This window comes from Bicyclus anynana, chromosome 1 (genome assembly GCF_947172395.1).
Source record: "Bicyclus anynana chromosome 1, ilBicAnyn1.1, whole genome shotgun sequence".
NCBI classification, from domain to species: domain Eukaryota; kingdom Metazoa; phylum Arthropoda; class Insecta; order Lepidoptera; family Nymphalidae; genus Bicyclus; species Bicyclus anynana.
The window spans coordinates 10,921,210-10,946,813 of record NC_069083.1 but is presented as its reverse complement, the minus strand read 5'-3'; the positions used below and the strand labels follow the sequence as shown (position 1 = coordinate 10,946,813).

Genomic DNA, 25,604 nt, shown 5'->3' with positions numbered 1-25,604 from the left:
GCAACACTGGTTAAGGATTTAGTATGAGTTCAGTGTAAAATTATTACATAAACTGTTTTCTGGTATTTTCCAGCTTTCAAATACACTAATCACCAAATTAGTCACTTTTTAACCTTTTCAGCGACGAATATATATATCTACTTACTTAATTATAAATCTTTGATCCTCATGATTTATTACTATTACATGCTATAATAACTGTGGCATATTATTTATCACATTATTAGATATACAAAATTATTAACATATTTAGGTGACTGTCAAAAGTAGCTGTAATGTACGTCAATGAAACACAGCGGTCGGATGCTAACTGATTTATTTACTCACCCTCACTTAGTAATAACCAAAGAATATAGTATGCCAGACATTACAACACTACACATCTCTTTCCTATGAAAAGTCTTACATTATTATTATTATCATTTTTTTTTTTTTTTTGACAATACAAGATAACTTTTAATTACTTTTACTTTTACTATTAGTATCTTCCTTTCCCTTACCAAAAAAAAATCTAAATATCTATATTAGCCCTTAAATTATTTATAAACATTTGACTTGTCTAATAGTACAATAGATTTTTTTTTTTTTTACATTATTTTCAGAACTTTATATCCATTACCATTTATTTTTTTTTTTTTTTTTTTAATTTCAAACCTGTCCCAATTGAAAGGTCCTTTAATGCCTACAATTTATTTATGATTTTTTTTTACGAAGTCGGCAGGTCCGCTTCGGCCTTCCTACCGTATCCTCGGATGCTTCTGGAATCAAATCTACTCCTTTAGGCGATCTTGGCGATGACGTAGGTGCCGATGCTGGTTGAGGTTGTGACTGCATCGGGAGCGATTGCTCGACGCCTTCGGGTGATTCCTCTATTTCCACTTCTCTCTCGGGAGAACCATTATCTTCTGGTTTTTCATTATTTTTTCGGGGTTTTGTGTTAACGTATTGATCCGATATGCTTATTTCTGCAGGTGGTTCTGATCTACCTCCCATATCCCACGAGAAACGACTACTTCTTTGTGGTAAAATTTGATCTGTGTGTCGGCGACAAATATTTCCTTTATTTAGTAAAATTTTAAATGATACTGGTCCCGTTTTTTCTATTATATCTCCTTCAATCCATTTATTGTCTTTCGCCGAATAGTTACGTGTTAATATTTTATCCCCAATCTCGAACTTTCGAACGATTCCCCCAGAGTTCTCTATTTGTTTATTTTGGGCTTCTGCTACAATATTAGACGTATCCGGTCGCATAGCATCTAGTCTATTCCGAAGCCGTCTCCCTATCAATGCAACTGCCGGTTCTATTCCCGTCGTTATGTGTGGGCAATTCCTATACTGCATCAAAAATCTACATAAACTAGCATGTATGTCTGCACCTTCTAGAATTGCTTTTTTAATCGTCTTCTTCACCGTTTTAATTGCATTCTCCCCAGCTCCATTTCCTTGAGGTCTATATGGTGAAGACGTGACATGTCGGATCATGTTTTTATTGCAAAATTCTCTGAATTCTGCGCTTTGGAAAGGGGGTCCGTTGTCTGTTACCAATTGCTCAATTAATCCAAATTTAGAAAATAAACTACGGAAAAACTTGATAGTATGGTATGCAGAAATGCTACGTATTTGTTTCGCCTCTATCCATTTACTGTGGGCGTCGACTGCAACAATATAGTATTTGCCCTGTATTTGAGCGAAATCTGCATGGAGTCGCTTCCAAGGTCCTGAAGGAAACTCCCAAGGATGCAGAGTGGTTTTCGGAGGGGCGTCCCTTACATTGAGACATGCTTCACACTTCTGCCCGATACACTCTATATCCTTATCTATAGACGGCCAATACACATAATTTCTAGCAATGGATTTCATTTTTACTATTCCTAAATGTCCTGAGTGTATTTCAAATAACACTCTTTCCTGTAATTTTTGTGGGATTACTAATCGATATTTGTACAAAATACAACCATGATCAATGTAAAGTTCTGCGCGCCTCACGTAGAACGCTCGTTCATCTTCTTTACATTTTTCTGGCCATCCAAACATTATATATCCATATATTCGGCTCAATAAATTATCCTTCTTAATTTCAATTGCGATGTCTTTATAACTCACCGGTAACGTTTCATCTATGTAGAATAAGTAATGTTTCTCTTCTATGTGCTGCTCGCGGTCGTTATCACTAACAAGCGGTAAACGCGACAACGCATCTGCATTTCCGTTGGATTTTGATTTTACGTAATTAATCTCAAAATCATACGCTGCTAATTTAGCCGCCCATCTTTGCAGCCGACTCGCTGCCGTTTGTGGAATTCCCCCTTTTGGCCCAAAAATATACACTAGTGGTTGGTGGTCTGTTTTCAAAATAAATCTTCTTCCGAATAGATATTGATGATGTTTTTGTATGCCATACATTATCGCCAGTGCCTCCTTATCTAATTGGCTATAATTCTTTTCCGCGTCTCCAAGAGTTCTTGAAGCACAGCTGATAGGGCGTTCAGTGCCATCGGGAAAAGCATGTGCCAGAACTGCCCCAATGCCGTAAGCACTACTGTCCACTGACAAAACTAACGGTAATGCTTGGTCATAATAACATAATACTCTGTCACTAGCTAAAATATTTTTTATATTTTTAAATGCATTTTCGCAACTTAAATCCCACTTCCATTCTTGATTTTTTTTTAATAAGGCATACAACGGGTGTAACAAAGAGCTTAAATTAGGAACAAACTTTCCATAATAATTTATTAGGCCTAAAAACGCTTTCAATTGAGTCACGTTTGTCGGGGTTGGAGCTTTCACAATAGCCTCCACTTTTGACATGTCCGGATGTAAACCATCTTTATCAATAATAAAGCCTAGGTACGATACACTTTTTTGTAAAAAACTACATTTGTTTATTTTTACAGTTAACCCCATTGCCGCCAATCTTTCGATTACAGCCCGCAGATTATGTTTATGTGTTTCTCGGTCTTTTCCAGTTACACATATATCATCTAGGAATACTACCGTATTAGATAGACCTCTAAGAGTTTCTTCCATTATTTTCTGAAACTTTTCCGGTACACAACTCAAACCGTAGGGGGTCCGTTTAAATGCGTAGGTACCTATGTGCGAAGAAATTGCCGTACACGCTTGCGAATCCGGGTGGAGAGGTACTTGCATATACGCGGTCGTGAGGTCAATTTTTGAATATTCTTGCCCCCCGCTCAAAGTCGCAAATAAATCCTCTATACGCGGTAGAGGATAATGATCCCGTTTTAATTTAGGATTAATAGTTGATTTATAATCCCCACACAATCTAATATCTCCAGTCGATTTAATCACCGGGACGATCGGTGTACCAAAATCTGAATGTTCGACCGGATAAATCGATCCTTCTTTTTCTAAGCGATGAATTTCTCTCTCCACTGCGGCTCGCAACGCCAATGGTACCGGCCGCGCGCGTAAGAAAATAGGGTCATTATCTGTGAGCTGTAAGCGAATTTGTTTCTTACATTCACCCAATTTATCCGTAAATACAGAAGGATATTCTCTTTTTAACTCCTCAACGAACCGGTCGCGGTATTCATGGTCACTACTCTCTTTTGAAATATTATTAATAAAAAGTTCATTAATATTAAATTTCTGAATCCAACTTCTACCTAATAGCGGACGACTTCCGTTCTTTATAATGTATAATTTTAAGTTACTTTGGTAATTATCATCAATACATGCGTCTACTAAAATATAACCGACCGGTTCGATTCGTGAGCCCGAGTATGAACATAGTTTAATTCCGTCTTTATGAATTAAATAGTTTAAAAACATTTTATTGTAACATTTTTCACTTATAGCCGAAATTTTGCTACCGGTATCTAATTCACATTTCAATGTTACATTGCCTATTTTTACGTCTACAAAATACGGTCTGTCACCGCTCGAAACCGCCCTTATGTTATAAATTTCACTTTCAGAATCATCACTTAAAAAATTATGGCGCTTAGCACTTGATTTATTCCCAGATTTACACATGACCTTTAGGTGGCCTTTTATATTACATAGGTCACAGTTATATTGCTTAAATCGACACTTATCTGCTTGATGTCCCTTGCCACACCTCCAGCAGTGCGCCGAGGAGAAGGTAGGCCGTCCGCGGCCCGCGCCCCGTAGTGCGTGGACACTTTCACGGCCCGCTTCGCCGCTCGCGCCGCCCGCGCCGCTCGTGCCGGGCGCGCCGCTCGTGCCGGGCGCGCCGGGCGCACCGGCTCCACCGCCGACGCCGCTCGCGCCTGCGTTACCGCCGAAGACTCCAGAATAAGCACCGCCCATACTGTTGCGGCCGCTGACTCTGTCTACATGCTTCTCCGCGGCTTCTAAACCGAGAGCTAGCTCCACCGCCTTCTTATATGTTAAATTCTTCTCCATTAATAATCTGGCTTTAATCTCCGAATTTCGCAACCCAGTTAAAAACTGCTCACACAGGTTTTCTTCAAGATTTTGTCCGAAATTACATTCGGTCGCCAAATGTTTCAAATTTTGTAAAAATTCGAGTATGGACTCTCCAACATTTTGTTTTTGTTGTCGAAATATTTCTCGCTCCACGTAAATTGAACGTTGAGGTTCCAGATGATTCTTTACTATTTTCACCAATTCGTCGAACGTCTTTTCCTCCGGTTTAGTCGGCGCGCACAAATCACACATTAAATTGTATGTACGATCACCCACTAACGTAATCAACGTGGCTACTTTGTGTGTACTTTGAATGTCATTAAGAAATATAAACTGTTCCACTCGACGAACATACAATGACCACTTCCCGGAATAAAGATCAAACGGTTCAATTTTACCGTAAGGCATTTTAATTAAGAACTTTAAGCACGCGTGATCTAAATAATTAAAAATCCCGACTCGACGACAGTGTAATGTACGTCAATGAAACACAGCGGTCGGATGCTAACTGATTTATTTACTCACCCTCACTTAGTAATAACCAAAGAATATAGTATGCCAGACATTACAACACTACAGTAGCCTTTATGCTATTTCAGACTATAATATTAGTGTACAGGTAGTTGGCTCATATCAACATTAATAATAATTTAATTTCGTAAAGCACTTGGATTATGGGCCTGAAATATACCAATTTTAATAAAAATAGTAAAAAATTACTTTAGAAACAGAAATTCAAGTTCAATTTAAAAATAGGAACTTAAAAAAATTACTTCTTTAATCTATTTTGCCCAAACGCCGATATCATTATTGGCTAATACATGACGTCTTAGTAAACATATTATACCTACACGTGGAACTGAAGGTTGTCCGATTTTCATTATTTTCCTGGAATCCCGTTAAATACAGATATGTTAATTAAGTACTATACTTACTTTGGATTAAATGTGAGTAGACCTACTCTTAAAAAGCATCCTAAAATTACGACACGGATGTTCTGAAATTGAATTCCATAAGAAAACGTACACGAATCTGTTGCAGATTATTTTCCTTTTATTACAGTTTGTAATTAATAAAACAGCACATTAATTTGACGTACGTAGGCACCGTAATTTTATCGTGACTGTATAATAGCCATTACTCCCAGTAGGTAAACATTAAATACAGGCGGCTCCACGGAATGACGTTGATTTCATATTCGCTTACCTTAGCGTATATCGTCCCTGTGCCGGCGGTAAATATTGGCCATTCGCCAGCTGTATATATTTCACCATGATAATTTTAATTTATTTATTTCCAAGTTCTTAAACAAATAAATGTATCATAAATTAATTTTATTATACACTACATTACGAAAGGTTAACTAATATTATTATTTAAGAAAACGTTCTTGTAAATTATACACTGTGAAAATATGAAAAACTAGATATCGTCAAACACAGAGCAGAATAATATTTATGAATAACCCAGTTCTGATAAAATCAAAGCATTATTGTTTAAACGCTGAGTAACTGGTTTTAAACCTTATCACATTCGTTACTGATCCGTACTAAGTTTTAACTGTAACCTAATTCTGACGTTTTTTTGTAATGTTTAAGTAGGTAAGTACCTATACCTATTCTTGTAATAAAAATTTAAATTTTGGCACTTCATATTTACATTTAATTACTACTAGAAGTGTAATGTGTAGAAAGTACTCGTAAAATACTAGATAATACGATTGTACGTGGTAATGTTATTTGCTAAAATGTGTGCATAAAAACTCTGTAATATAGAATTGCCTATTGAAACGAAGGTACCTTAAACATATAGTGATCTTTCAATAAAATCTCTAATAAGAGATAGATTCTGTAAGTCATTAAAAATACAAATATTTTTTCTTTTTTACTCAAGACATATTACTTAATTGATTAGACACAATGCAGTTATATTATTCAAAGAGCTGTTGACGTAAAGGTCAAATTCGGGATCGGGAATCATTCAAAGAGTGATCCCCGGGTCATCACATAAAATGTACATTAATGCATATGTTCTAAAAGAAGTAAAATGCTAACTTTAAAATTAACAACATTTATAAAAATCAAACAGGCAAGGCAGCGCGTATTTTTTCAAGATATATTTAACCGTCTTATGAGTAACACTTAGCTAAAGATTCTCTAAAAATATAAAATTATATACATTTTATTAAGAAAATCCCTTCAAGTCTAAATCGTTTCAGTAGTAATTATTGATGGGTCGTATTTGCCCCGTCTCGTCCCGTCGTCCGTATACAAATATTCTGTATACTTCCGTTTTATTCTGTCTTTATCATAGAGATTACTCTATATCTAGACGTTTTTAGTTTATTACAGGACTTATTTGAGACAAAATAAAATGATAAAGTAACGAATGAGTTATATCGTGATATAGGAAAAATATGCAGAATAACTATTAACTAATTAATCATCATATCAGCCGATGGACGTGCACTGGAGGACATAAGCTAAGGGAATTCCAAACATCACAATCCTGAGCCGTCTGCATCCAGTGAATACCTGTGACTCGCTTAGGTCTAGTTCAGACTACTTTAGTATTTTAGTCGAGTACGAACGATTTTTGGCCCTTAAATGCAAAAATTTATCGTACATGTCGTCAGTCCACCTGGGTAGTGGTCGACCAACACTGCGCATTCTAGTGCGGGCTCGCCAACTAATTCAAACACCGTTATTACTATATTGACATAAAATAAGTACGTGTATTTGATGTAGTTAGTTACGTTTAACGCAAATGAAAGTAATAAGCACGCGGCACTACGCTCCAACAAGTATCGATAACTCGATTGTGCGCCGCGATAAAGTTCAGCGGCTCCCACTAATGAGAGAATGGAGATTAAAAACACGCTACCTTATTTATGCCATAATACCTACTACCACGACAAGCGTTTAACGGTAGAATTTAATAATTTAGAACACCTAGAACCAACGACATTATATTGTACCTACGGTACACTAGAACTAAATCTACCAAACAACAACGGGTTACTTTGCCGAACGGGTGATATTGTTTAACAAAGTAACGATCACTGTCATTGATAACAATGACCGGGACCAACGGCTTAGTGTGTGGTGAGGTAAGGTGACACGTGGGGGACTGGAGTCAATTGATACACACGTCCGGCTTCAATCAAGTAATAAGTATCTTTAAAGACTGCTCGCAATCGCATACTCGCATATACAATCCATTACATCGTTACTTACGGAGTACATAATCTATGTATGTGTAATGATGATGATGTGTGTGTGCTATACCACCACCACCACCAGTGTTATCCTAGGCACACAAATTTCCCTTATCCCTGGATTAATGGTAAAATAATTTTCAAAATCGGTTCAGTACATCCAGAGATGACCTCCTATAATACTACAAACTTTATCTCTTTGCTAGCGGACGCCCGCATTTCGTCCGAGTGAAATTCAGTTTTTCACAAATCCCGCGGAACCATGGATTTTTCCGGGCGAAAAGCCTATGTGTTAATCCAGAGTAAAATCTATTCCATTTCAAATTTCAGCCAAATGGCTTCAGCAATAGTGGCTTCAAGGAGTACCAAACAAACATAATTATATCCATACAAACTTTCGCGTTTATAGGCTTTTGCAAGGACGCAGACGAAGTCGCGGGCGTCCACTAGTATTACATTATTACATTACCATTACTGCATAACAGTTTAGGTTACCTATTGTTATATATACAGGTCTACGTTGTGTTAGTAAATCATTTAGTAGTTTCCTATTTCCGACGGCAATTTTAGCCGGGACATGATTAAGATCGTCACGCTATCGCGATGGGCAGCCTTGGGTGTGACCTACAAGAACTAACCTTCTGAAATTATTTCGTTTAATATTTTCCAAGAAACTTTTACGTCATCGGGTAGGATTATAAAAGCACCTTTTATTGTTTGATATTGTTTTGATTACCTAAACATGGTTTAGAAAGCTATGTATGTTAATCAGATTTCAGTGTAATTATCTGAAATTATATCACATTTGGTTGCTTAAAATAGTAGATTGTTAAACAAGGGGCTAAAGCGAGCCATTGTTATATACGAAGTATTTTTAGGGCACGAGCCGTAAAGCGAGGACCGCTAAATAGAAACCGAGTTTATAATGGGTTTAGCCCCGCGTGTTACACTATACTTTTCACTATGATTGCGAGAAAATAAAATAATTCAGTACAGTATTTTCTCGCAATCGTAGTGAAAAGTATACGAGTAGTTTAATACGTGGGGCTAAACCCTTTATATACTCGGTTTCTATTTAGCGGTCCTCGCCTTAAGGCTCGTGCCTTAAAAATACCTCGTATTTAATGGGCCTTTTTAGCCCTTTGTATCAATCTACTATTATGCGGATGTATTTTCAATTTATTTATCTACCTAAATTATATGTACGAGGTGAACTCTCATGGATTATATCGTCATTTATAGCGAAGTGAGATCGCAGTCAGTCATCGAACAAATAAATGAATGAAACCCGCTGTTTTAATGTCGTAGCAACTCCTAACACAGTCTTTTCCGACTACGGTTATAAGTTATAAGTAGTAGTCGGGAACGGTTATAAGTAGTAGTCATATTAAAAATATATAACAAATGAAAAAAAATACCACACTTCTTGTTGCGTCGGGGATAAAAATTATGAATAACTAGCTGACGCCGCGCGATTTGACCCGCGTGGTTCTGGTTCGCGTAGTAATACGGGGATAATACGAATATATAGCCTCTAGCCTCCCTCGATAAGCCCTAACTATGAAATATTTTACTTTTATTTGAATAAATCGTCCAAAATTATTAATAAATAAAAAAAAATAGTAACTAAAACCATCTAATGATTATCGTTTTAAACATTATGTATCTGAAAACAATGTATAACTTCAATTATAACCAAAAAGCAGTAGTTCTAAAATAAATTACAAAAAATAAAAACAGTAGTAGGAACCTTAAATGTGATGAAAAGAAAAATTTCAACACGACATTATTCGGACAGACAGAGAGAGTTCTTTACTATTAAGTTAAGTTGAAAATACAGCAACAAGAATTCAATTTCTCAACGTAACTTATGCTATTAGAGCCTCATCTCTTAAGACAGCCTCTTTGTATCCCCAAAGTTTAATTTCCCAGCGCGCTTTTCCATTACTAACTTGAACATAAACAAAGTGTTTTATTTCTCTTGTAGTTGCAACCTTACTCGGATAGTCACGAGCAGGTACAAATGACACATGTAGGTAGACGAGTGCCTTTTTCCTATGTTATCATGTTTTACATAATGCATTTTAGAGCCGTTCCGACATGTTATGCTTCGTTGGATAACTTTGAATGCCTCATTAGATTACCGAGCTCTTTGTACTATCATCCTATTGATATCACGGTATTCCCACAGAGATGATTTTAAGTAAAATATTATATTACATTACGTAATTAGAATAATACATTAAGGGTGTTCTAAATTGTAAATTTTAACAGTTAAAATATCGTAAATATCACTATTAGCCCAGGATCTGTAGAAAATTTTTGCATTTGATTATTAAAAAGTTAATTTTCCGTGAGTACGAGTAGCTTCATCTTGATGAGACGTTATTTTTTTTTAATTCAGGGAAATTCTTGAAAACCAGCTGTTTTTTTACTGTTGCTTAATTAATAGTTATATAACTTAACAGCCACAATGTCCTACAAATTGCGTGGTAGATTATCTCGTTCCGACGCTCAGACATTTTTATTACCTGGTAACTTTTTTTTTTAATTTCGGAACCAAAAAAGTTGATTGTCTCATCAAAATGAAGCTACACACGGAAAATTAAACTTAATAGTAATCAATTGTAAAAATATTCCACTGTTCCTGGGCTATATTTATAATAGTAGGAAGATACCTACATGTCATATAAACCTAACAATTAATTTTATTAATTCCATTCCACTAAAATTTAGAACATTCTTGATGTGCTTCCATAGGATTTTTTTCTTAATGAATTCAGAAACCATTTATATAGTTTGAAAAATAATTAATTTGTTACGTAAGGAGCACTAATTATTAAATTAAGCTTTGTATTTTTAAATTAATTTTACGGATACTATAAAATTAAAATATTATTATTATGAAAAAATTTCAACACTACGCAACAACGCTGCTGTTCACGCTGAAACTTGCCTGGAATAATATAGTTCTGCTTTTTACAGTAGTTATATTGAGTAAAAATGGCCTTGTTCAAAAAGGCCTGCCATAAGCAGCTTCTTTGGCAGCTTATAATGTACCACGCTATTGTATTCAGCATTTAGGCATTTTCAAATATCTGCGTACCCATTTTACGTCTTTCAATAGGTAAGTATTTTATTTTATTTCTTAACGTCCCATGAGTCATGTGAATTTATCTCAAATAGGCCTCAGCATTAGGAATTTTGCAGTATTTTAAACACTTCAATTATATAACTTTAAACACAAGAAATATAGTAGATTTTTTTTTACAGACAGCTTAATATAAAGCAATATACAATAATTTATTATCATTATTTGAGATATACGAAGCTGTTTCTTACTTCCCTAATAATCGTGATTTATCTTTAGAGTAATTTTTTACTCTTTTAATCATACAAATTATTGTATTATAGCTTCGTCTGTAACTAGCCTTAATAGTAATTGATATAAAACAAAGATACACAGTTGTTCAACAGAGAAAAATCACCCATTAGAAAAGAGAATAAAAACACAAAAAAAACGCATTATAAAAACTTTAATTTAATTTTTTACTAGATTTTTTTTTTTGTTATTTTTATATAACTCAATATTCTCTTATTCAACTGTATGTCTTGATTTTAATAATAATTATATTTTTAACCAAAAATCATGTTGTAAAAATAGTTTCACTCATTAGGCTGCACAATGGGAGGCTGGCACGGCGTTAGGCGCGCTGCGTGGTTTGTCGACGCAAGTTCGGGCAGCGCGCGCCAGAGGGGGCGCCGACTCGGCGAGGAGAAGAGCCCTAGCCGCGACCCTCCGGGCCCTCGTAGAGAGGACACACGACTTCACAGATTCCGCCTACACGTCGCACGAACACAGACAACGGATACTATCGCTGGCTGAACGAATAGCCTACGAGCTGGAAAGATTAGTAGCGGTTGCCGTGTCCTTAGTGAGAGTCCTAACATTTTGTTTAAGTAACGACTCTTTGATATTAACACTTATATTTTTCAAACAAAAAATTTAATAGAGCAAGCAGTTTTCGTAGAGCAAGCAGTGCTCAGTTATGAAATCGCAAATCTGTTGATAAATAAAAATCATCAAAATTATAAGTTAATACCATATACAATCAGAGAACTACAAATAGAGATAGTCAAAATATAAAGTTAAATATTTTAGGAGGAACAAACTGGCAACAGCAGTGGGGCGGCACTAGAGAGTGCGTGTAATGGAGCCACCAGTGCTGCTTCGGAACTAGAGCGAGCCCTGGTGGTCGCAGCGAGAGACCAGGCCAAAGACCTGGCGCCACTCGCTGAGGAAGCGAGGAAACTCGCTTCTGACCTTGCGCACATAGGTAATCGTCAACGCAAAATAGGTATAGTCGTATTTGTATGAAATGCGAACACTTACATGTATTCCATGCAATTGATATACTAATGATTCATTTAACGCTGTATCGCTTACTGTGGTCGTCCTAGCTGTAAGCATCCAATGTGTTACGAAACTTTAATGCAATCAATTTGATCAACACAATATTCCTGGTTGGTAGGTACTTATAATATTCTTGAATAGTATGTAAGTCTTTCTTTTTCTTCTAAGCGAGTTGGCGCTTTTAAAGATTCGTTAGTAGAATTTAACTTTTCTTTGTGAAACGAATTTTCTGAAGAATTTCATAAGCGGTTTATATTTTGGTGTTTCATGTTTTACCGGAAAAGTTTCTATTTGATTTCTCAAGAAAATATCGTTATCTTTAATTTTGATCTCTTCGATTGCGATGATTGCTTTTGTCAAAAGTTTTGTAATACAGAGGCTAATAATTAATTTATTGTCTAAATTGTTATACTTACTTACTGCAATACAAAAGTGTTCGCTTTTAATTAACCAGATACTATTTTTCACAGTACATCCAGTGTATGTTTGATTTTCAGCTAGTTCCTGCGGTGAGAGAGAATCAGAGAGACTGCACAGTATAGCGAGCCAACTTCACGAGCAATTAGATCATATCATTGAGGCAGGTTATTTTTCAATTGGTGTCCGCTCTGATTTCTTTAAATTCTAATCGTGAGATCATCTGCAGGTTTGCAAATTGCTCAGGCATATAGCGATGTCGGAGACGTTACAAGTGAGTGCGAAATTTGCGGAAATTAACTTGCGAATATATGGACCGCAAGTGGTGACCGCCGCGCGGACGTTGGCGGCGCATCCCAGCAGCGCGGCGGCGAGAGAAAACCTCGATGTGTTCGTAGATATGTGGGCGTGGCTGCTGGCCGATGCTGCGCGGCTCGCAAAGGAACTATTAGATTTAACGGACGAAAGGCCGGACAAACAACAGTATAGTAGTTTACCTAGACCCGGAGTAAGTACAATCCATACCCTAACCAATATTAAAGTATGGGGAGCTCAAAAGTATAGTGACCATTAAGCATCAAACAGATTTGAATAAGAAGTAAATAAGTAATGTTTTTTTCAGAATTACTTGCGAAATATATTAACAAATCAATAAAAACTTATTAGACCTAGAACGTAAAAATAAATTACTAAACAATTTTTTCTTCCTTAGTTTACCATACTATTGTACTTTACCATTATATTTGTGTAGAAACACGGGACGACAACAAAGCCATTAAAAGCTGTCCGATTAGATTCTGACGAGCAAGCGAAAATTGCGAAGTCAGGATTGGAAATGAAAATGATGTCCTCTGAGATGGACGCCGAGACTGAGAAGTGGCAGGGGGCCGACGAGAACAACGACATTGTGAAGAGGTTCGTTTTTGCGTATTCATTTTATCATCTTGGGTATTATATAGTTTATTTTATTAGAATAATCTTTTTATCAGGCACTTTAATAATTTACTTCTTTACTTCGAATTTCTAACGTAAAATTCAACGAGATGTGGTTAGAAGGATGAAAATAAATGATTTTACAAAAACATAAACAACGATAACGCTTGTGTCTCTTCGTGTTAACACGCAAATGCACTCTCTCTACCACATTTTCTTGTCTCAAAGGAACAGATAACCGCCCCTAATGGGGGAAACTTGGTTGCATTTGCATAAAAAGATTTTACTTAGAAATTATTTACGTAATCAAAAGATACAAATAGGCAAATAATATACGTGCTTATGTTATACTTTTTAGGGCGAAAAATATGTCTTCCATGGCCTTCGCTATGTACCAGTTCACAAAGGGTGAAGGTCGACTCAACACTACACAAGACCTCTTCACACAAGCGGAATACTTTGCAGAAGAAGCCAATAGACTGTATAAAATCGTCCGTCAATTTTCCTATCAGGTAATTATTTGTAGAAAAAATGTTGTTCAGATTATATTAAATGCAATAGAATAAATATAGTGTAATCAAATAATAAATATATAAGAATATGCTGTGATATACTCGTAGGTCTTTAGCGCACTTTTAAGAGGGTGGAGATTTGTATACCTATTTCACATGTTAAGTCTTTATTTCATTACATAATAATATTTGAGGTCAAGTTGATCTTATACCGTTATTACATTAGGATCTTTATAAGTATATATAAATATTATAATTTAATATAAAGTATCTTTTTCTAGACCTTCAGTTAAATATGTCAATATATAATTAACCAGTTACGAAAGGGGTGTTCATTTTATTTAAGCTTGTATTATTTTGTGTTAAGGTGCCTGCAGGGACGATAAAAAAGGAGCTGTTAGAACATTTAGACAAAGTGCCTACGTACGTACAGCAGCTTCAGTTTACCGTGAAGGAGCCGACTGTGGGACGAGCGGCGACCTTCAGCAAAGTTGATAATGTGATCCAAGAAACCAAACACCTCATGAATGTCATCAGCAAAGTCGTCACGACATGCTTTGACTGCGCAAACAAGGTGACCTATTCAACCCTTTATTGTCGTGTGAATAAAATTTTCAACCTTTTACAAGCAACACAATGGCACATTTTTGAAAGTATAGACTATTTTCTAGGAAATACTAAAATTTTAGTGCATCGGAACGTAATGTTCCTTAGGTACCTTTGGCGTGGGAGACGAGTGTGGGAGTGATAAAAAGGCACCAGAGTGTTGCACCCGTTAAGTACTTTAAAGATTATATTTCGTTCATGACTGTTAGACTTTCGGGGGTTAAATGTATAATTTTCGACCAAAGATATATTCTTGTTCATATATTGTCTATTTGCAAGTTTATGTTATTGTGTACAAAAATTTCGTTTAATGACCAAGTTGGAAATTCAAACAAGAATAGATCTTTTTAGTAATTAGTTGTTAGATTGGTTTAGACATAGAACACCTACTTGAATTAAACAAAGTCCCATTTTGATTTAATTGTATGTTATATTGATTTTTATTTCTGTTTTCCTATCGCCTAACTCTGGGTGGTTTTCAACACTCAGGGTCTTATACTGTTGGACAAAGAGATAAACAAAACCTCAACAAATACAGGGGGCGATTCGGTCTGTCTCAGTCTTGCACTATCAAAAACACCAATATTCATGTAACTGTGTGTATCTGTGTATGTAGTCACTTAAGCATGCCATGTGTAATTCTTCTTGAGAATTGTGTATAGTTGATCAGATTTTTGTTAGAGAATATTACTTTATAATTTATTTGATTATATACACAAGCAAAGTAAGCTAGAGAGCTAGACGAGAAAGCATTACCATGAACTGTAAATTAAACATACGATTTTAAAAACAAACTTCCCAAGAGTTGTACCCCTGTCGTGGACCGGACGGGCTCTAAGGACGACATTCTGAACGTTTTATTTGTGGTCCCTTTTAAGTTCGTTTTTATTTTCGTAATTTCAGTACTCCCTCTGTATGCCCGAGAGAGTTCCAATGCATTGGAAGCCAAATTTACGAAAAGCATCCACATTTAAGAGTGAAAATAGTGTATTAAATGGATAAAGTAGGTATTTGTGTGGATTTCAGTTGTTGGCTTTGGCGTATAACAGACCTTCACTAATACAATAACGTAAATTAACATGAAAATTTGACGTCGTGGTATTTATTGGAGTTTAGTGTAGAAATGTTTGATGGAGTATCTGATAGTTAATATCTGGATGTTGTTTATGTGATGTTGCAATTAATGATTTACTATACTTAGTTTAGAAACTGTGTGACTAACCATTAATCTTGAAGTTTATAAAGTGTCTATTGGTCATTTTATAACTTTAAGTCATACGCTATCTCTATTATGGAGTTAATCGCTAGTAATGATGTGAGCCCCTTCACTGGCGCTACCATTGAAAATCGTATTGTCAGAATTATTGGTTTGGTTATATTAGTTGTTCATAAACAGAATTGATCAGCGTGCATGGTGTTTATTGTCATTTCAATGGGTGCCGTAGCGGTGTCGTAGGCATCGAGGCGGGGCTTCGGTCTCTAATATAAAACGCGTCCAACACTTGTTCTTACGATATTTCGTTGTTGCATAACAAAGAAAGATCAAACATCTTTATATATTATTAACCAAAATAATCATTTTAGGATTTTTTGTCAAATTTTATGACGACATTCGTTTAATTGGAAAAATTATTAGTAGCGTTGCGTTTTATTTTCGAGCCGCAATGCCTCCAGCGCGGGTCTCATTGGTGTGGTATTAACATAAACCTTGTTGTGCAGTACAAATTGGACTTCACGGGCCTCTCAGCGGCGGGGGCGGGACGCGGGAGTGCTCGTGACGAGGAAGCGGCGGGCGGCGCGTGCGGGGACGCGAAGCCTGGAGGGAGCTCGTCCGATACAGCCATGTGACAGTACGGCATGGGCCGGCGCGGCAAGGGCGACGCGCGTCGGACCAGGGTCAGCTTCCTCTTGTTTTAAGACAAACGTCTTGGAACAACTCGTCGCCGTCGTCGGTAGGGTGAGCGGTGAATGTGACGTTCCTATATCTTGACAAACAAACTTTCCTCTTATCCTAATTAGTAATAAAGTACACATTGCGATAACCGCGAAGTCAGACTGAGCTCTCTTCGTCAGCTGAAGTATTTAAACGTTTGGTCTCACACGTCGCGATAGCGCAAACATTCGCGCTATCGTGTTTTATGCAGCCAGGACATAAAAAAATTGGATTTCCACCAGATAAATTGTGATATATTTTACACATGTAGTAACACTGAGGATGAAATATTCTTTTAATATACTCTAAGGTTACAAACTACTTCAATTGACTATTAGATATAAATAAATTAGATAGTTCAATCATTAATGTTCAAAACGCTCGCCTGGACTTAACTGAATACAAGATATAAGCACGTCATTTCACCTTTCGCCCTGGGCGCCACAATATATTCTACGAATTTATATCTTATTCTTATAACTATTTACTCTTTTTTTATAAATATTTTAGGTTTTTGGTAAGTATTTTGTTAACCTAATTTAATATAATTTATTTAATATTAATTATTTAATTTAAATTTTTGTTGTAAGTGAAACATTGCCAGGAGGCATGGTGTAACCTTACCACTTAATATTATTTTTACTGTACCTCTAACTACCTAGTAATTTTTAATGTTATTATTTTTTTAATTATTTTATTGGTAGATATGTATACCTATGGCGCCCCAACCGACCAAATATGGTTGCCAATTAACCTAGTAATTCACGATTGAACTGCGATTACTGGATGATTTGCAGCTAAAGTTAGTTTAAGATGGATAGTACGATATTGTAATAAGTTTTAGAAGACCACTTGCGACACACAAAAAGCAAACTTTCTTTTTATATACATATGCGTGTAAACAACGCGTTTGGCTGTGGCTCTAAAGTACTAGGCATTATATAATATAAAAAATGAATTCTCTTTATCGTAATCTGTTTAAGCTAGCTAAGAAATTAAATTATTCTTACCGTTGATGCATTCACGAGACGAATTTTTTCTTGTTATTATATTGTGATGACTAAGTAAAGAAAGAGTGAAATCGTACAATAATAAATACGAAACTTGTTACACTTTAATAATGTTACACATTGTTACAAAAAATACGTAAGCAAACTACACAAAGAAGCCTATATTTTATGTTATCCCAAGCCTGTAAAATATATCCAATATAACAGTATGTATATTTTGATTAGTACCTAAGTACCTAGAGGCTATAATCCTCCCAGACGTATAATTATTTTGTCGTTATGTAAACTCTCGCACCCTGCACTTTCCGTGTCCTGTTTGCACACTATTTATGTTACCTTTGCACGTTCGCTTCCTTCTTTTATTTCCGCATTGGTGTTTAGAACTTCTACATGCTGTTTCAGAACATTCTACTTTCATATATACACATTTTAACCGTGCATTCAATGTTTTGCATACCTACTTAATAGATGTTCTCCTTCAATAACGAAATATGTAAATACAACACTTGTGGGGGAGTTTTTGATCCCCTGGTCAGTGACGGTCGAGTCAGTCATTGCATGAAATCGTGAACGATGATAGATGTGTGTTGCATGTGTATACGTGGTAATCGTAATGGATGTCGTACTTCATCTTTCCGACGGGAGGATGTTTGGTATTAAGATGGGGGAACTTGACTCTGGTGGCTATCCGCTCCCATGTTGCCCGGAAACGTTCAGTGTTATATAGACACCATGGTATCGAAGCAAAGCCCAGTGACACTATCGCAAACGGCCTCTTATTGTCAAAGGTCAAATAAATTATACCATTATTCATAAATAATACTTTAAAATCACACTGTCTAACTTTCAGATCGTACAAATTATTAATCTGCTTAATGTGCGTTTGAATGCACTTTACATTTTACGGATATCTGTCTTATCACTATCACACTTAAATTTTACTCTAATAAACATTTATTTGACCTATAATTCAATATCTAAAAGAAGAGTATCCGAGCTTTTTGCAGTGGCGCTATCACAGAATCACCTATCTAAACGTTAGGCTGATTCTACGAGTAATAATACGAGTGTATCTACATGAATAGATTCACAGATACGTAGTATATATTTACATACGTACATACATTAACTTACGCAATCCCTGTGATAAGGCCACATGCTAACGGCAAACTTTTGCACACTTTGCATGCTACTGTGTGACTTGCGGCTGCTACGACTTGCTACGACTTGCTACGAGTGCTACGCCAACATATCGCTAGGCATGTCACCCACAAATAGCTGCAGTTAACTGTAACCACAATGGCAATAAATAAACATATCAATCAATGTAAATAAGCCGCTTCTATTATAAGCGACGAATCGTTATTTAGTGTTTAAGTGTTTCTTGTTTAATGAAATAACATTAGGTTACTAACGATTGTGCCTAGTTAAATTGCACCAACGTGAAATAATAAATATTAGATATTTACATTTGCCGAATAAACGCGCAATAAAATTAATACCCTCATACGGTTCAAATTTAATATTACACATGTTAGTAGAGTAAATATTACAGAAATTGTTTTACGAAGAAGTAAGTCTTAGAGGCAAAAGTTACAAACGAATGAAGTAGCAAGGCAGTGACAATCGAGCAATCGCTAGTTTAGAAATATTGCGAATATACCTATTGGCTCATTACAAAGGCTAGCAAGCCCGGACGCAACGTTATTTGTAACTTTATTAATTTAATTGTATATACGGACGACAGACGTTGACAAAAATGAAATGCAGACCTATATAGGTTTGAAACCGGAAAAACTCAGGAGTCCTCTAGTGGAAAACTGAGAATTCCGAAGTTCTAAATAAATTTTCAAGACTCACTAAAACCAGATAAATGCAGCTTCAGAAGCAGCAGATAATGCGTTTATATATGTACTAAATACGCATAATTATCCATTCTAATAATACACGAGTTGGTACGATGACATATACGTTGGTACGATACGAAAACAGTGCAGGAACAAAATATTATATCAAGGAAGTCTAATCCGATTGCAATATTTTTTTTATAATATTGCAAGTTAGGTTACTTAAGTTCATAGGTATAGTCAATAGACATTAGTTTGTGAATGATACACTATATAATAAAATACCAGCGTGTGTGTGTGATGTGTTTACTGTTTACCACTTGAAAATGATCTAGCGATAGGCAATAGATTTGTGATGTGATGATTCGCAGTATGTTCAACTCGCTTCATATTTGTTGTTACTCCCCAAATGGATTTGTCTGCGGTTTGCATTCGATGTGCCCTAGCATCTACGGTCTATATAACACTTTATGTTTCATATTTTCGCTTAATTAAATGTTTAATAAGTTAACCCTAAACACTCGCGAACTAATTAATAAAGAAATTGCCGATTTTATTACGATTTATGTATTTGTGTCGGCTAAACAAGTGAGTTGCGTGAGTGCTTAGAAGCACGAAATAATTAAAGTGAATTGTTATTACCTCTTGAGGTCACACTAAAGTGGCGGTAGGGAGTTTAACCAGACCGTCGAAATTTAATTTTACGTCTCATGAGGTAAGAACATCTCACTACATAAATAAGTTAATATAGGTGAACTTGTAAAATTTCTTATGATATTTTGTAAATTGTTATCTAATAATTACATTTAAGTCGTAATGTAAATTCTTATTTATTAAGATGTTTCAGTTTTTTTCTACTTGAAATAGATGATTTATCTAATTCAATAGGTAATGTGACATTTATTTACGGTCGGTCCGTATTTATAATTTGTTACGGGAAATATTACTAAGGCTTAAATTACTATTGAACAATATTCGATTAATTTAAAGAGCTTGATAAAGCTTTATTATAAGAGTTGTGAATCAAAACATGTGGCCACGTATTGATATAGACTCGAACAGTAACTAAGTAGTATCTAAGTGCGAGTAGGTGTACCAGCTTTCAAATATAACGAATGCCTACTAATATTAATTATATAAGGAAAGCGTAAATAAGTTGTTCAACTTTAAAGCAAAAAATGTTAATTTTTTTCTTGAAATAAGGGCAACTAACAGTTATTATTAATTACAATTATTAAATCAATATAATTTCAAAAATCATGCAACTTGTCGATAAAAATTTGCTACCTAATTAGGTAAGTAATGTTTAAACAAAAAAAAAAATTTTTGCCTACGACGTAACTTAAAATATCAAAATCATTGTTTCTATGTCGATTCCTCATAAAAACAAGGCAATTAAAAAGATGTTAAATTGGAAGATTTAAAGTAGATAATGTCCAAGTTATAGTTTTTTAATCGAATCCGAATATCTAAATCTAGTGTTCAGATAATATAAATAGATAGGTTTTACTTATATGGATGCTTTTTGCCCATTTATATGCAATTAAGCGTGCCGCAGTTAAGTAGCAAAAACTTAAGTGATAAATCACATTATACACAATATTAACAGTTTTTTGTAGGTTGAAAATGACATCAACTATTGTAATGTCATTTATCTACTCAAATAATAATAATGATAGATTGAAAGCCTGTGATCGCCAGACCTTCGTGATTTTAATAAAGTTGAAAGTTTGTCAGGTGATGCTCCTACCATAGGTAGATAAGTTCGCAATTATGGAGGTAGTGGTTTCTAGAAGTACCCAATGGTGTGCCTAGGGTACTTATGTTATATAAGGAAAAATTGGAAAGTCCTTGTCCAACTATGAATTCTGTGGTTCAACATAGGTTTGTATCGAGACTATAGGGTAGACAGTGATTTCTTGCATCTATGAAATGCACGCCACTGAAGGATCATGAAACTAGTCCCTCTTACATAGACCGATCAAACATAAAGCATATTTTTTACTTAGTTACCTACTTAGCTTCGTGGCAACCTTTCAAAAAGCTGTTGATTAAGCTTTAAAGATGTCTACCGAACAGTTGCCATGTAGCTACTCGTAAGTGTCTGGGGACTGGGGAAATTATTACCTAGGATATCTCGTAGGTAATATAAAATGAGAGATAAGGAAGTCACACAGAGTGGCGAGGTAACGCGTTACGTTACGAAGCGGTACCTACTCTCCCATAAGAAGTTATCACTTAAAAAACACGGGTTATTAGGTAGATGGTTGCAAGCCTGGCCATTGAAATCTGTTCCCAAGACGACGTTGCAAACATTATAGTCATAGTTGCCTTCCAAGCAGCATGACTTAACAAACTTTCAGCATTTATAAAATGACGAAGGTCTAGCCGTGACATGCTCTTAAACCATGGAACATGTCATGTATGCAATAGCAGCCGTCGTGCCTCCTAACGTAGTTTATTAAATAATAACTCAAAACAAAACTCATCGCTGAAGGCAATAACTAATCGCACATTATTATGAATACGATTTCAGAATTTATCTTTCATCGAATAATATAAATCATAATTTTAATACGTCAGTTACTTGGTACGTTATACTTTTGAGGCACTGAAAGCACTGAAACAATAATAAATTAATAAGGTAAATAAAAATCAATAAATCTATCAGTAATCAGTTTATTAGCAACAATGACTTGAAAGTATATAACTATACAGGTTGCTTGGGAGTATTTCTTATAACTTCAAGGTGTTAACAAGTCCACTTATAGAAGCCGAACTGCATAAGTATTTTTTTTAACTAAAAAAAAATTTTATGTTTTCATACAAGGTAACTCAAATAATTCCGACTATCCATGTAACACACGCCGTCTATCCTTGCATTTTAAAATACGTAATCGAAGTGGTAAGACTGTCAATATCGACAAGATTGCAACTGGCACTCCGCACTTCACTAGTAAGCTTCATGATATTTATCAAGGAATATGTTTGGCTAGGTCATAGTATAAGGATCCGATATAAGGGACATAATTTAAGATCTATTAACAAAAGAAATATTTTTACTCCAAAAATATTCATTTTAGAACACATGTTCCTTAGACATTTTTAATTAATTTTCCTTAGAGAATATAACCCTAGAGTTATGGGAAATACTACAATGGGAAATACCCGAGCACCCTGTATATTATGTATTAATTTTATGAGCGGACATACCCTTAGTTAGGTATCTTGACAGTCTATATTACTAGATATTAGATTCCTGACGTCCTGACAAGCTTTAGCGTTTTCTGTGTTCTGTGGTCCTGACCACGTAGATACAGACCAATCATTAATCTTAAAAAGAACTTTGATTTTTTATATAAAATTCAATTCTCCTTTACCGTGTACGTAATAATACTGTACCTATCCACAAAAGGTTTTTCGAAAAAAAATAATCTGTCATCACGGTTTGATTCCTAAGTGTGTGTACAAGTTAAAATCTTTCATCTGACAAGGGCAAGGTGTGTCTACACCAATTTTTCTTCCTGTTTTTTTTTAACCATGGATGTCGAAATATGGTCTACAAAAGTAGTGTCTTGGATTAGCAATCAATGGTATAACAAATTTTCTAAAACCTAAATTTAGTAGAAATTTAAAAAAAATAACGAAGAATCAGTCCTGCAACAATGAGCTATTTAACATCAAACTCTATAACTTGTAATCTTTGTAGCTCTCATAAGTTTAACGTACCAATATACTACTATTATTTCTTAAGGCTTCAAAAATCTTATATTTACCTACTTAACCTACTAAAAATAATCTATTTAATCTAGAATAGTTATTTAATTCAATCTAAAAATCGATTTAACTAACGTTTAAAATGTTTGACTTCCAGCGGGTCAAAGATTAGATAGACAACTATATTTTACTGATTAGTCTAGTAACTAGAGATACAGAGATTTGTGATATTAAAAAATACTTTTTTGAAAGTTAGTACAACGTCCTTATGATTTCAGAGTTAATTAATGTTAGATACCTTAGTAGGACAAAAAAGAGAACACCAATAATAGTAACTATTAATGTTAATACATAGATTTTACATTTAGAAAGGCTTAGTTCGGGACAGGGTTGGCATAAAGATGGATCTATGAAAGGCAAGGAAACAAGCTAGTAAATAAGATATACTTACTTTCTTCTGCTCACCGAGATAAGTAAGGTTTTAAATACTTACCTTTTGAGTCAAAAATCCGTGCCCCGACAGTAACATTCACTAGATCCAAAAAAATCTGTTTTTAAAAATACCTTTTTAGGAAAACAATATTTAGTTTGTACGCCATATCTCCCAATAATATCAATATTTAGGATATAGTTTATTCTAGCAATTCCGTTTATTATTTTAGAAACAGACACACATCTAATGGATTATAAAGATGAACGAATGAAGAACGCTCAACTTTTATTTACGAGTAGGCAGTTCGATACGATTACAATTTTTTTAACCATCATCAACCTTTATATGAAGTATTGAGGAAGAGAGAATTTAAAATGGATACGAGTATATACTGGTCCTATCATACAAACCACAGCGTTTATAGCCGTACAAAAATATGCAATCAATAGGTAGGTATCTAATATATTATTAGGTACAGATATATATTTATTTATACATACAAGATTTTCATAAAATATTACGGAATATCGATCAAGTTGATCGAAAGTTCGTAATTCCGTTCGTAAGTACTCTATACACCTACAAATGTTTTAGACACAAGTAGGTGCCTACCTAATAAGTAGGTACATTACCAGCTCATTTCTGACTCCTCATTCAATCAAATTTGGAGTTAAACCCACTACGCTGAGCATTATGTTCGAGTATGTCGCAGTCATCCATTGAAATTAGCTTAATAATTGGACTCACAGCCGTTCATTAAAAGGCGGCAGCCAATTAAATGGATCGGTCTATAGTTGATTGAACTAGAATCAATATAGTATATCAGTCTGGGTATTAAAAGTTAGCCTTTTGTAGATGAGTAACCAAAACTAAGTGAAAAGATTCAAAATTCAATATCTGAAAAGATAAGTTAACCACGAGTTCCACTCACTAGGCAGCTAAGTGCGCCCAAGATAGTGCGCGCGTCTGGTGGCAGCGCCAGCTTTAGTGATCTCTTTTACCTGCCAAGCGATAGATAGAGATAGATTACAAGATGGCGGCACTTTTGATTAGTTCCGATTTTGCGCAAACTTATCGTGCGAGCACTATGAAATTTTAACCTATAATATGAGTACGTACCTAAAGAATTTCTCAAAAGAAAGTGTGCAATTGTGATCGATCTATTGCAATTTTATTGCAATTGTACCTAGACCTACTCATATAATGATTTTTTTCTTCCTTTTTACTACTCGTCTATGATGTGTAATTGTATCGTCATTGTGTATGGTAGGTAAGCCTGAAGGAAGTAAACCCCGAAAATAATAATGTAAATATTCGTAATAGAATTAAGTCACCGATTGATGAAATGAAATGAAGGATTTAAGTGATCTTAGTCTACGCGTAGATACTTATGTATAATCGAATCAATAGGTATTGTAATTTGTTAAGAGCGAATAAATATAATAGTATCATCAAGAAACTGTTGTGATTGTTATAAATATATTCGAAGTTGCATTTTCATTAAAATAAATTACAAATATATTTTCCATAGTGCTGCCAAAGATTTATATTATAAAATAGATTGTAGTCATGTTGTAACGGTATATTTCGAGGTTGTAAGTGGATTTTTGGATTGTATATCGATGTGATGGATGAATGTATGATGAGTATGTACAATCGCCAAGTACGCTTGTGGCAGAACATCGAAACGGTTGACGAAAGATGTTTCTCACAGATGGCGCCATAGATTTATTATAAGTACCTACTAGAGCCTGTACTAACGGGTAGTATTTATACTAAACATGTGGCATGTACATGATCGAATACATTACCAAATAAATTCGTACAAAATACCTGTACTTTTGTTTCTTTTCACCCTACTACCGTCGGATGCAATCTTTATATCGTTTGAAACATCGTGCGTAGCTGCGCTATACAAGATTTTAGATGTCAGCGGTAACGTAAGGAGGCGAAGGCATGGCATCACCCCCTTGATTTTAGCGTACTTTATATAGCGCACGTAGCGACAGCTGCAGCTTATTTCCGAGAAATTAAAGTTATAAAGATTGGATCCGATTATACTTCGTAATATTTACCACTTATGATAATTTTGAAAATTATTGAGCTTTTTTTGATGATTTGAATGATATTAATATTCAGGATT

At 35.1% G+C, this 25,604-nt stretch overlaps 1 protein-coding gene across 3 annotated transcripts in view; it reads left to right on the top strand.

Moving 5' to 3' along the window:
* The window catches only part of LOC112051919 (alpha-catulin), a 125,329-nt gene extending 100,036 nt beyond the window's left edge, over positions 1–25,293 (top strand). Inside the window, exons 6-14 of one of the 3 annotated variants that reach the window (XM_052882718.1) lie at positions 11,317–11,574; positions 11,802–11,997; positions 12,551–12,633; positions 12,700–12,978; positions 13,222–13,385; positions 13,762–13,915; positions 14,283–14,489; positions 15,425–15,524; positions 16,241–16,372. In XM_052882718.1, the coding sequence (XP_052738678.1) occupies positions 11,317–11,574; positions 11,802–11,997; positions 12,551–12,633; positions 12,700–12,978; positions 13,222–13,385; positions 13,762–13,915; positions 14,283–14,489; positions 15,425–15,523 (1,440 nt within the window). In that variant the 3' untranslated portion in view covers position 15,524; positions 16,241–16,372. Of the gene's footprint in view, positions 1–11,316; positions 11,575–11,801; positions 11,998–12,550; positions 12,634–12,699; positions 12,979–13,221; positions 13,386–13,761; positions 13,916–14,282; positions 14,490–14,629; positions 15,005–15,424; positions 15,525–16,240 lie in introns of those variants that run through there. The other 2 variants (XM_052882716.1, XM_052882719.1) reach the window with 2 other exon arrangements.
* Positions 25,294–25,604: the final 311 nt, after the last annotated feature.